General features: G+C 32.9%; 1 protein-coding gene across 1 annotated transcript in view; it reads right to left on the bottom strand.

Moving 5' to 3' along the window:
• The window catches only part of LOC140443126 (DDB1- and CUL4-associated factor 5), a 32,462-nt gene that overhangs the window by 12,337 nt on the left and 5,967 nt on the right, over window positions 1–14,158 (bottom strand). Inside the window, exons 2-8 of the mRNA XM_072534210.1 lie at window positions 11,821–12,001; window positions 9,986–10,125; window positions 7,728–7,857; window positions 6,327–6,601; window positions 6,096–6,211; window positions 5,531–5,647; window positions 867–1,171 (exon numbers count right to left, since the gene is read on the bottom strand). Coding sequence (XP_072390311.1) covers window positions 867–1,171; window positions 5,531–5,647; window positions 6,096–6,211; window positions 6,327–6,601; window positions 7,728–7,857; window positions 9,986–10,125; window positions 11,821–12,001 — 1,264 coding nt within the window. The remainder of the gene's footprint in view (window positions 1–866; window positions 1,172–5,530; window positions 5,648–6,095; window positions 6,212–6,326; window positions 6,602–7,727; window positions 7,858–9,985; window positions 10,126–11,820; window positions 12,002–14,158) is intronic.

The raw sequence follows: 14,158 nt of genomic DNA, 5'->3' as shown, positions 1-14,158 counted from the left end.
TGTTATTTTTAAGGATTTTTGATATTTCGGTATTTAAATTCTCCTGCATCTGTTGTTTAATATTATTGTTGGAAAGCTTCCTAATATCTAGCGTTTCGGGCCTGTTCTTTACATTTGGCTTTTTTAACTTTACTTCAAACTTACATACCACCGGATTGTGGTCTGATGCTACGTCCGCACCCGGGTAAGTCCGCACCCGGGTTTTATGATATAGAAAATTAAATATTTAGAGAGGAACTGCTTGCAGTCTTTTCTTTTAAAGACCAGACTTGTGGAAGATTTATTCCAAACTTTTGATGGAGTCTCTGTCAACTGATGGGGCTTCAGCTATGGTAGGCAGAGAAAGGGGGCTTGTAAAGCGAATAAAAAAAAAAAGAATGCTAGGCTACTATCTTATTAATGCATAATTCACCAGGCAGCCCTACGTGGGAAACTTGGTGACATTCTGAAAGAGATAATGAACAACTTGATCAAGTTGATTAATTTTATCAGGTGTCGTCCTGCTTTTCAGCACAGCTAGTTCAAAGTTTTTCTATCTGAGTGTAAGACATTTTGTTGCAAATGCTTAAAACTGCATCCACCCAATAATTTTGAAGTAAACATGTTCCAGAGAAATATGAAAACTGCAAGAAATTAGCCATTAACATTGCTACTATGTTTGACTCCACATTTCTTTGTGAAAAATGAATTTTTTGAAGAACAAATATCGATCAATATTGACTTGAGGACACAATTCGCATTAGCTACTCCTAGTGTGAACCTAACTTTTAAAAACTGGCTCAAGAACCCAAGTGTAATTTTTCACATTGAACTAAACAGAAACTAAACATTTCACTAAAAGAACGCTGTGAGAACTTTTTACTTACTTTTTTCTATAGCTTGTACTTTTGCTATGGGCTAACTTGGCGAGTGTACATTTTTTCTTAGAAATCAATTGAGTTATTCTATTTGATCGATATTTCTTTGGTTCCTCGGAACTGCATTTGCCATTTTTGAATATTTTAGAAATAAGCTTAGACCAATCCTCTTCTTCGCTATCGCTATCGGTCGAAAACGTACCGTCGGTCTGGGAATCCCAGCCTTCGATTTCTCTTTGAATTAGCGAATCGAAAAAGGCCATCATTTTGGAATCTTCGCCGGTTGATTGGTCACTGTAGTCGTGATTTATACGCTAAAAGAAGATATACATGTACACACAAAAAATTGCCGCTTTAAAACGCTAAAAAATTTGATATTAAATAACTTTTTTTATTTATAAACCAATTTTAATTTTTTGGACAAGAGAGAAATAATCACAGATTTATTTCCGAATATGGTCAGATAAATAATCATTATACTAGAAAAAACAAAATTATATTTGTGTAATCTAAGTTTAAGATAATCTGGCATGAAATACCCCTTTTGGATATCACTCAAATCTGTATACAAGATTGGTTCATTTTCTATAAATGGTTATGAATTATTTAATAAAAGATTACGTTATCTTTGCATATTCTTTAATTTTAGAATACATAGTGTAGCATTTTTAAGTTCTTTGGTATACAGGGTGAGTCATAACTATTGGGACATAGACTAAGGACCAAAATTTGGACCAAAATATGGCTATTGGGCCAAATATGCCTTAATAAAATGTTGCTGAGAAAAAAGATACAGGGTGTTAAAGTTAATTTTTGTTTTTCGTTTTTTGCTAATAGTTTCCCTGTATATTTATAAATTGCTATCAAAATTGGCACAGAGGCATAATCTTAGACAAGAAATAGTATTTTATTTACAATTCCACTATCAAATACCAAACTAATAAACAAAGTTGCAACTAACGTCAGGTTTCCGTTTTGACGATAAATCAAAACTAAACACACTTTAACTTAAAAGAACTCACAAAAACTCAAACTAAATGTTCTACATGGTCTCCTCCGATTTCTATACCTTTTCTAATTCTTTTTATAAAGGATTTTCGAACGTTAAAAAAAATATTATTCTGTCCCCTTATAAGATTAGCTGCATTTTGAATGTATCTCCAAAGTTCGTCTCGTGTATTAATTTCATTGGCATAAACTAATGACTTCATATGTCCCCAAAAATAAAAATCTAGCTGGTTGTACTCAGGACTTCTTGGTGGCCATTGAACACCATTGGAAAAATAAGGTTCTATCCTGCATAAACCATATTTTTCTTCTTACATCCAGTGACAGATCATCTAAAATATCACTAAGAGTATTTTCCAAAAAGAATAAATAAGAATCTCCATTTAAATTCGAAGGAAGAACATAAGGCCATAGTAGTTGATCGCCTATAATGCCACACCAAATATTCAATTTAAACTCATGCTGAAAATGTCTAGCTTTAATAGCATGCGGGTTTTCTTCTTCCCAATAATGACTATTTCGCCAATTAAAAACCCCTCGTCTGGTAAAAGTTGCTTTGTCGGTGAACATAATATTCTTAATAAAGTGTCTGTCATTGCGATGTTTATTCAGAATACGTTGGCAAAACTGTAACCGTCGTGGAAGATCTGTTGAAAGTAAATTTTGAACAGGAGTGAAGTGATAAGGATGGAGGTTCTCTTTTTTTAGAATTCTAACAATAGACGACTGACTTACTCCTGTTGCTGCTGATAGATGTGAACTTATTTCAGGATTTTCATCTACTCGAACCAAAAGTTCATCTTCTTTATTAGGTGTGATTTGTTTCGGTCGACCACCCCGATTTTTATTGTGAAATGACCCAGTTTCTGCTAAACTACGATATAATCTTGCAAAAGTTTTGTGATTTGGTTGCCTTCTGTTTGCGTATAACATTCCATACCTTCTGGCTGCCAAGCGACCGCAAAAATTTTCTTGTGCGTATACGCAAATCATATCTCGCATTTCTTCATTAGTAAAATGATTGTGACGAGGCATTTCAATCAAAAAAAGTAATGATTACTTTTAAAAAATGCAACATTACACTACACTGTCACATCAAAAATAATTTACTCTGAACAAATGACATTTACCAACAACAATTATCTGACAGTCCAAAGCATACTTTTCATAAATGAAATAATATTTGAAATCCTTTTTTAAGACTCTAAGCAGTTCGACTGCGTTTTTATCGAAAACGGTTGAAATTATCATGTTTAAACAAGAGTACCAATTTTACGTAAAAATGATGTTTACGTCATATTTTCTAATAAAAATTACTAAAAAGTTTCATCAGAAAAAGTTTAGACTCAATTTGATCATTAGGAATGATCCACGTGGCGCCCTCTATGACAAAACGTAAAATTGTAAATAAAATACTATTTCTTGTCTAAGATTATGCCTCTGTGCCAATTTTGATAGCAATTTATAAATATACAGGGAAACTATTAGCAAAAAACGAAAAACAAAAATTAACTTTAACACCCTGTATGTTTTTTCTCAGCAACATTTTATTAAGGAATATTTGGCCCAATAGCAATATGTTGGTCCAAATAACCTGTCCTTAGTCTATGACCCAATAGTTATGACTCACCCTGTATATTGAAATCACCCCGTATGTATTAAAACACCGAAGAATATTTTCAATCCTTTTTGCGTGACGAGTTGATAATAAATCGTTTTAAAGTTTGTTTATATATCACAGATGCATATTTCCTCGGTATTCTTTGATCTTTAAGCCGCCTAATATTGCGCGTTAAATAAATATTCCCGTTTATATGTTTTGTTTATACCAAATTGGGCGAATGAATTTTAAAGATAATTACATCACTCTCCGTAAAGCCGCTGTCAAGAGCAGTTGGTTTCGTTGTAGTCCGAATTTAGCTTCAAATTCGTATTGGATTTTCGTTTTTCGCCTTTTTTTGTAGCAGTGTAAAGTTTTATGTGCAGTTAAAAAGGTTGGAAAGATTTGTCATTAAGAGCAGACGGCGGTGTGTGTAGTTTGAAGAAGCCGGCAAATTTGTTGAAAAAAGTGAATTATACTCAATGTAATGTGTCAATTTTGAACGAGTAATCACTGTTTTATTTTCCATGTCGTCTCTCATCTGAGATATTTGTAAAACGGCGTTTACAACAACTTTGAAGGATAACCACATGTTTCCATTGTCGCCAAGTGCTCGGTCAAGAGTGACCAATGAGCACTCTTGGCGCGCATCGCCCCGCCTTCCTTCCTTTTCCAATTTTTTCATTAGTCTTTTGGTTTGGAATCTTGTAAAATATTATGTATACATATTAGTTGATTTCCAAACCAAAGGACAGTCTACCTCAGTCTCTCCTAGAGCACTAAACTCTAGGGAGCCGACTAGCGGGGCTCTGCTCGACCTACCTTAGACTCTGAGGCTTTGTCATCGCTTTCTACGAATTAGTTTTATTTTACCCTTCGAAAAGAACAATTCAACGTCCCAACTTGAATAAGGGATAAGTGCCTAGGGTGTTTTGCACACCGACTTCACGAAATATCCTAGAGCAGAGCGTATAGCAGAGTGGATAAGTTCATAGGTCCACCCTAAGCTACGACGACACCATTTTGCCCAGCAGCTTCCATCCTCGTTTTGTTTGTCCCTGGTTGTCATCTCAGGCTTTTTCGCAGTTTGGAGATGAATTTGTTCGTGTGACGGTGAATCTAACTCCAGTTCCACCCCCAGAAATTTTTGTAAGTCCAGTTCCTAACCCCAGAAATTTTAGTGAAATCCAGGTAACTCTTTTGTGTTGATTTTTAAAGGAAAAATAAACATTTTCTAATAATAATTGCAAAATATCAGTTAAATCTTTACTTATTTATAATGTTTTAGCTATTACTGATGATGATATAAAGCATACCGAAATATATTTGATTTTTGAAAAAAAGGGTACTCTTGGCTTTATTAATTCAGCTCCGTATATATATATATATATATATATATACATATATATATATATATATATATATATATATATATATATATATATATATGTAAAAGATTAAATCTTTTAGCGAAAGCTGCTATCGCTTTATTGAATTAAATGGCCAAATATATGGCCTAGGAGGACAAACCTCTTCAGGGTTGCTAACACTGCTGTCCCAGCGAGACAAATGTGTGATATTTTTGCGCATGTGTACAAGTCCTGTTTAATCCTTTGTATTTCGCTTCCTCTCGTATATTGGTTATGAGATGAGACGAATAATCTCACCTGAACGATGCACCTATCTCAATGATGTCCAAGTACGACGAACGATTAATACAGTGACACCTGAGACACATTGTACGACAACCTCTACTAGCAACTTGGAGCCAAGATCGTTGATATGTAAAAGTACCTTATAAAGTGTATCAGGTTAGATTACACAATAAGATGGCTTTATCTTATGTCTAGTTTTACAGCCTTATCGGCATAACGTCAATTCCGCGAAAATTAATATTTAATCTCAAAATGTTTTGTTTTTCAAAAAATAATGAAGATTATGTCTTAATAAACCTTAACTCTTTTAGAATGGGATGAAGTTATATATGGATATTATAAATTATGGTATGGTATTATGGTATTATAAATTTCCTGCATAAAATAATACATAGTAAAATATTACTTACATCACTATTGCCCACCAAACTCATGTAATCATCATGAGTATATATTTTTCTAACTGGTTCGGTATGTTCTCTAAGAATTGAACCTCTCCAATTTCCTATTGGAACTGAGCTCCATAACTAAAAAAGGAATTCATAAAAATAATATACTACATATACAGTTAAACCTCCAATAACGACCTCTGATGGAGAAGCTTAAATTGGTTTCCAGAAAGAGGTAGTAATGTGTTGCATTGCCGAATAAACGTGGTACAAAGTCCGACAAAAACGATTTGTTACCATCTATTTTCAATCCTTAAATAGTGGAAAGTGTGTTTATAAAAGTATCCAGAAATTAGAGTTGTGTATTAAGTGTATTTTTAATGTTTTTAATTATCTAACGATCAAAGATGAAGACAATTAAGACAAGAAATCCACTGCATCTTTCTCAATGAGTTGCTCATACTTAACTTGTGAAGTTCATATCCAGTAGTTTATCTCAGGTCTAACACTAGAGGAATAATCATCTAATCATAATAATTACTATTGTAAAAGTATATATAGTATTATAAAGTACATATATACCAACCTTTATCATTTTTTCGACACCAGAAGACGCTATAAAATTATTATGGCTATTATACCGTACTTGATTCACTATGGACCTATGACCTCGCAAAATCATATGAGATGATCCCCATTCACCTAAAAAGCCATTTTAAGATAAATAAGTATTTAACTATATTTAATTGAAATTGAAACCTTGTGAAATACCACGGCCACTATTGTAGTAAAATATCAAAGTTATAAGTATACTCACAATCATCTGTTGGTATCTTCCACATATACAGATTAAAATCATCGGATCCGCTGAGGACGTATTCATCGTTTTCACCGGCAAAGCAGCACGTCTTCATGGTACATGAATTATAGTACTGAGGATGATAAAACTGGCACAAGGCATTTTCAGATTCGGCTAAATATAAAACGGGAGGCAGACGACGTCTTAGAGCTAGGACTTTTTTGCCGGTACAGTCGAAGCAAGCGCTTATTCCGCTGGTTTTGCCGCTTTGTGAATCGTAGTGGATCAGTTGACTAAAAACAGTAAAATATTAAATACATGACATCAACATATACACTACGTAAATCTTTCAGCTGGACATAGGTAATATACATTGAGAAAAGTGTGGTAACTACGCTTTCTCAAGCCTACTGCTCTCAAAAAGTCAATATACGTTTTAACTTTTAACTTTAAGTATCAATTAAGATTCTATTGCGTGTGCATCGAGGGAGTTAATTCTGCTACGTAAATAATTTAAAGTTCTTGCAATGCAGTTAAAAACCTTTGAAATGACTATGCCCACCGAAAAACGAAAAAGTATTATTGTCAAAGTAGTTAAACACAAATAAATAATTTATTTAAAGAAATTGAAAAACAAAACAACAAGTAAACTAAATAAAGTTTAAAGGCTTTTGCGGCGTAATCGTGGCACATGCACTTCTTATTTTATTTTCTAAATCAACTAGATTATGTGCCCTCTCGAAAAGTTGCCACAGATGGTCGATTTAATATATCCCCAGAAAAAGAAATTCATGGGAGCCAAATCAAAAGATCTCGCAGGCCATTTAATTTTAATTGTTCCGCTTATAATCCGATCCTGAAAAATTGTGTATAAATAATTTCTTACGAGACGCGCATAATTAACCGAACAGCCATCCTGTTGATACCAGACATCTTCTAAACGTACATCTGAGAGATTCTGACTAGCTGGAATAATGTTATCTTATAAAAGAGCAAGATATTAAGTTGAATTCAGAATTCCAATTCCAATTTAGGTGACCAATTACATGGTCACCTAAAATGCCGGTCCACATATTAAGTTTTTGAGGGCGTTGGGTGCGATGTACAATACTTCGATGTTCATTTTCCTGAGACCAATACCGTGTTCTGGAAAGATTGTGATGACCCCGAACTGAAAATGTCGATTCATCGGTGTAAAAAGGATATTTTTTATAAATATATCATTTTTGTGAGATGCATTCATTGCAGCTTCATAAAACTTCATGAAAATCGATGCGTTCAAATAATATGAGCTTTGGAAACAACAGATGCCAGCAAATTTTTTGAAATCCGCTGGGACATATATGCTCCTCCAGTAATGGAAGGTTTAAAGCTACGATATTTTATAAGCGACATAAATGCACATAATTTAATACTTACTTTTTAGGTTTTCGACAATCCCAAAGGCTGACGCCTTCTTCTGAATTGGCAGTAACGAGGTAACGTGGTTTTATTGGATTGAACATTACAGAGTGAAAGCCACTACTTTCTTGTGCTACTACTTGAACTTCTGGAAAAATAATTTTTTTATTGTATGTACATACAGATCTTTGCTACCAAAGAGACGAACATCTCAAGTATGAAATGAACTTGAAAAAATGCCTTTTTTTATTTAATTAATGGCTTTGGATAACTTGATCCATTCAGCCACGATAATGTATTTGACTACTTGAATTTGTTAATGATGTATTGACCTATTGCATTTGTTAACAAAATAGTACTTCGCCTAGAGGTAAATTAAAAATATAATGTAAACATCAGTATCACAAGAATCAGTAGATTGACAAGAAACCAAACTTTCATTCGTTAGATTCAAGGCCTTAACCAACTTAAAGTGAATATTTAGAACCAACAAAAGATTAGATAATTTAGCGATACTTTTCACGCTAAGGCACCTTTCATAGCGACTTTATTACAACACAAGACAGGCAGCGACTATGAGCTAAATATATAACATAAGCATAGACAGAGGGAACAAAGCTAGATTTATACATTCACATTACACATTCTATCCCAAATTTTTCTTTTAGTCCTTTTCAAGTAATCCGAAAAAATTTGATTAAGTCTAATATTATGACGAGAGATATATAAAATAGAATATTGACACTGGGGAAGAGGTATTTGTTCTTTTATCAGATTTTCCAAGAGATACTTAATAGCAGCATCATTCTATATGCACCCGAACATCCAATGATTGATATCGTCAGTGTTACCATTACAATCGCAGAGTTCTGTTTCACTTAAATTAAATCTATGAAGATGAGCTTTCGCAGTAGCATGATTAACAAGGCATCTAATAAATATTGAATATACTCTTCTATTGGGATGACTTCTTGCAGCAAAAGGCGCAGTAGGTAAAACAGGGTGAATTTTTGTATAAAGGTTGTTGCTTCTGTTACAGAAAGCATTCCATTCAATTTCCCAGTTTTCTTTTAATTGTTGTTTACGCAGCGAGACTAAATCACTTCTATTGAGCTAACTAATTTCTAATCCCTTTAAAGCCGCTTCTTTAGCAAAATTGTAGCATTTCTAAATTTTTTGATATATATTTTGAAATCCCCTCGTATATGTAATAAATTGAAATCCCCTCATATATGTATTAAAATAATGAAGATTGTTTTCCATGTATTCCTGTTTCCTTTCGTACAAGTTAAAACACCGAATCTTTCAACTTCCTTTTATTTGCGTCGCTAGAGTTAATGTAAACCATTTTATAGTTTGTTTATATTTCACAAGATGCGTACTTTGTCGGTATTCTTTGATCGAAGCCTCTTTTAGGATATCCTGCGTTTCAAATAAATATTCCAGTTTATATGTTTTGTTTATACCAGATTATGTGAATGAATTTTAAAGATAATTTCGTGAATCTTACTTGGGTCGCTGTAAAAGACAGTCGGCTTAGGTCTGAATCCAAATTTATTCGTCGAATTTGTAAAGTTTTCTGTTTTTGCCCCTTTTCATGGATATCTTCGTCTTACGTTATGGAAAATAATTTTAGTAGCAATTTAATGTGTATGCAGTCTAATTCTACATGTTCCTGTTTTAAGAGGCAGAGTCCAAAGTTTTGTGTTCATTGCCGGCTCCGGCCTCAAATGGTCGGTCCAATTCGCAGTGTGAGATGCAGTCCTTTTGTTCGTGTGTTCGTGTCCAGAGAGTTCGACTCCAGTTTCCAACCTCAGGAACTTAAAGTTATAAAGTGACATCCAGGTAACTTTTTGTGTATAAATTTTAAAGTAAAGTAGACATTTTTTTAAATAACAATAATTGCTTTCATACAGGATAAAAATTGTAATGTTTAAAGTTGTAAATTTTATGGTTTAACTTTAGCTGTCATTTTAATTGTTGTTTTAAATTTAATGTTAACTTAAGACAGCTCGTTTTATTATTTTTGATATTAATTTGTTTTGTTTAAAAAAAAAGGTTTTGTGAGATTTTAACAGCCATAGCATACTAAGGGGTTATGTAAAATCGGAAGCAAATGGAGACGATTTAGGACAGAAACGAGTGGTCTTGCATTAGTTTATTATCCCAAACTGCATCATGCTTCCAGAGAAGATTTTGAGGTTACAACCATGGCATATGTCTTGAAATATCGCTCTGTCGAAATGCCGAAAAAATAATAAACAAAAAGTTCTTACCTTGATTAGGAACTTCCCTGATGTCAAAAAGTAATATTCTACCATCCTCGCCTGCAGTGGCAATAATATTATCGTTCTGTGGGTGGATACTAATTCCATATACAGGTTTATCATGTGGAATGCAATTCACCATACTTCGTCTATAACATTATCGTAATTATAAACAAAAAAAAACCTGAAATACTGTTGCATAAAAAGGGTGGGAATATAAATATCTTTATTGGTTAATAAATAAGAAATCAGGCCTTAAAATTTACAACCTATAATGCAGGCATGGCAACTAATTATTGTAACAGCAAGCGGTAAGCATATATTATAACTTATAAGGGAAAGTCTTCAGTGCTTGGCTGTATACCATTGTTTAAAAAACTTACAATCAAGTAAACACTTCCGTGTATTCTATATATTTATACCAATATAACATTTATAAATGTAAATTATTACTCGTCAAGAGGAGGAAGGACTAGGACCTAGGAATGACTTTCTAAATTTTACCCATCGGCGCAGAGAGCAGACAGAGAAAGTATTCACAGAGAAAGAGATGAATGAACGGATAAGTGTGACCGGAGAAGAAAGGGCTTGGAAATGGTTCCTTCCAGATATTTTTTGTTTGCTGGATGTTACTGTGATACTATGACAAATAAATCTTTGAAATATTTTGGGTTTTTCTTTGAAGAGTGACTGGGATAATGTAAATAATTCACCAAAAAAAAATAATATTCAGTTAGTAGTCGAAATTCATAAGTTGTTGTATCTGTAACTACACCTGCACCTACTGCTTCGGTATTAGAATTTTCCGAAGCGTGTGTGTAGAGAGAATAACAATAATTATTGCATTCATCTTTGATTTCGAGAAAATTTGGCACGACTTGGTCATGGAGAAGACAAATTGTAATCTTTAGGAAGAATCGATATTAAATTGCTTTTATAATGTAAAATTATTTTACTGAAAGCGTGAGACAGGTGCAATTTTTATCCTAATACGATTTGGAAAAATATGCAATGAGCTTGGGCTCTATTTGGTAATAGACATTTGATCTAGAAAAATTGGTTTAAACAATACAATAGGTAATTAATTCTGTAAGTCTCTAGAGTTTTAATAGGTACGTTAGCCATTCGGAATACTTTACCAAGCAACGACGTAAACCGTAAAGCTAACTGTAAAAACATTAAGTCCGTTTTACAGCTTGCAATTATACCTGCAAGACGCAAGAAAGTTGCCTAAAGGCATGCGCAGTATGTCGACAGCTGATTATTTCCTGCAACTTATTGCAATTGCGAGATAATCGGTTTGGTGCCATTTTCTCTGCAAGTTTTCATGGATGTCTAGGGGAATTTGTAGGAAGTTTGATTTTTTCACAATGTCTTACTGTTTGATTTTTCCAGAATGTTAAGGTTGCTGTTACTACCCTTTTCCTTTTATATTTGGCTATTTTTAATAGTCTTGACATTTCTAAATTTACTAATTAATGTTAAATAAACAGAAATAAAAAAAACAAAAGTTTATAAGTTAGGTTAAGGGTAAAAATTACAACATTAATTGCATTGCAAGCCGAGTTGCAAGTTGTAAAATCGCACATAAAGACCTTGCAATAGATTTGCATGAAAGTTGGTCATGAAAGAAATTGCAGAAGTTTCCTTGCGAGCTGTAAAGCGGTCTTTAGACATTAGAAATATTTTGTGAACCAGTAATTTGTTTTATATTTTCTAATAAAAGTAAGTAATACAAATTCTTTATATGTCTCGGCAATTCGTCACCATTATATGAAAACGACAACGTCAAATAGGATAACGTACAGAATTATGTGGAAATGACCAATAAACGATTCACTTACCTTTCTATTTGATGAATCAAAACCTGATCATCATTACCCCCAGAAAAGATCTTCTCATTACAAGAATCAAAAGTTAAACAGAATATATTGCTTCTGTGGGGCGTGCACATAGTAACGGGGGAACCCCGATCGTAAATTGCTTCCGGGATATACCACAGTAAAACTCTTTTGTCATCTCCACCTAAAAAAACATTCATAAAAATCTCGTATTAATATAGAGCCATAGAAAATGTAATTTAACCATATAAAGTTTGGTCTGAGATATATAGTGTATAGGTTAGAGAGTTTATTACTCCCGTATTAAGCTTTCTCTAAATTTTTATATGCAATTTAAATTATACATAGTAATAGCTACTTACAATACCAATAAATACAGAGTACATTACCATGGTTTTTATGACAGTAAATACATTATTTACTAATAAAATTATAAGAAGTGGTAAACTAAAATTATATCTTCTTTTCCATCTGCTATCTCTTCTAAGAAGGTTCTTAGATGTTACTCCTCTAAAGAGTTAAATGGAGTCACATCTAAACCACAAAGTCAATTATTCAACCACGTGATAGGTCTTCTCCTTTCCTTCTCTTTCCCTGTATTATCCCTAGAAGCAGATTATAACCTTCACATATCACGACATGTCGCAAATATTGTGACTTTCTAATTTTAATGGTATTCAGCACTTCTCTTTTTTTTTCCCATTCTTCTTAACCCGAAATTTCTAACACGATCCACCGGACGTATTCTTAACATTCTTCTGTAGGCCCATAATTCGCCCACTTTCTGTTGAATGAAGCCTTTTTTGAGTTTTCATTGGTTTATAACAAGCATCTTAATCTATGCATTCTTTGCATTTATAGATCACCTGATTCTTCTACAGAACTATTTTTTCAGAACCTGCTAAATTTGTTAGACGACCTGCCCAATAAAAGCAGAAAAATTCTATGCGGTGACTTGAATATTATTTATGCTGTTGGATTGATGGAACATTTTTTCTTTTTGCTGATGATACCAGTATCGCCGGGATATTTTGAAATGTACTGAGATTGGTCATATGGCTTTGGATCTCTTTTTGGACCTATCAAAGGCATATGACTGTTTAGTGCATGACCTATTATTTGATAAATTGGAGAAATATGGTATATGTGGACCAGCATTGAACTGGTTTAAGTCCTACTTGGCAAATAGGAGACATTTAGTAAAAATACATAAAAACACTGAAATAGGCATCTCATCTGAAAGCACTATCAATATTGGAGTACCACAAGGAAGTGTGATTGGTCCTTTACTGTTTGTGATCTATATCAATGATCTTCATGGTCTAGTGGCTAATACTACTTCCAGCATAACAAATTATGCAGATGATACAAACATTTTAGTCAGTGGTAAAGACATGTCTGTTCTAAGCGTTAATGCTAGTTTAGAGTTCCAGAAAGCTAAAGACTGGTTTTCTATGAATAGGTTGGTTTTAAATCAAAATAAAACAGATCTTCTTTTGTTTAAGACAAATTATGCACATACAGATATGCCAAACAGTATTATTGTAAATAATGACACTTTAAATATTAGCAGCAGTACCAAATTTTTAGGATTATATATTGACAGTTTTTTATGTTGGGATAAACATGTTGACCAGTTATGTATGTCTTTGAGTAAAGTGATTTACAGCTTTAGAGTTCTAAAAAAATACATGAATAGTAACTCATTAAAAACAGTGTATCATGCTAATTTTGAAGCAAAATTTAGATATGGTCTAATAAATTTTGGCCACAGTAGGGACATAAATAATGTATTTCTGGTTCAGAAAAAAATAATCAGAGTTATGTTTGACTTAAAAAGTAGGGAATCATGTAGAGGGCATTTTAGGAGTAATAATATTTTAACAGTTTACGCTGTATTTATTCAAGAATGCTTACTGTTTCTATATAAGAATAAAATACTCTTTAGGAACTTTGAGCCCAATAGTATAGTAAATACCAGGTTATATAATTATAAAATTCCAATACACAGGTTAAGTATAACAGAAAAAAACGCTCTTTATTGCTGCATCAAATTGTTTAATAAACTGCCTGAGCCTATTAAAAGGGAGGAAAGATTAAGTTTGTATAAACATCAAATATTTAAATTACTGGTAGCTCTTGAGCCATATTCTGTGGAGGACTATTTGTATATGTAACGGTTAGGAATAAGTAAATAATATTTTCGTTTGTGACACTGTTTTTTTTTAAATAATTTTATGTTCACGGAATGTATATTATTTTCTAAAAATAAAGATATTGTTATGTTATGTTATGTTATATATTTTAGAAACTGTTTGCTTAATTCGTAAACACCTACATG

The sequence above is a fragment of the Diabrotica undecimpunctata genome, chromosome 6 (assembly GCF_040954645.1).
Source record: "Diabrotica undecimpunctata isolate CICGRU chromosome 6, icDiaUnde3, whole genome shotgun sequence".
Lineage (NCBI taxonomy): Eukaryota > Metazoa > Arthropoda > Insecta > Coleoptera > Chrysomelidae > Diabrotica > Diabrotica undecimpunctata.
This window is presented reverse-complemented; position numbering and strand designations above follow the sequence as displayed.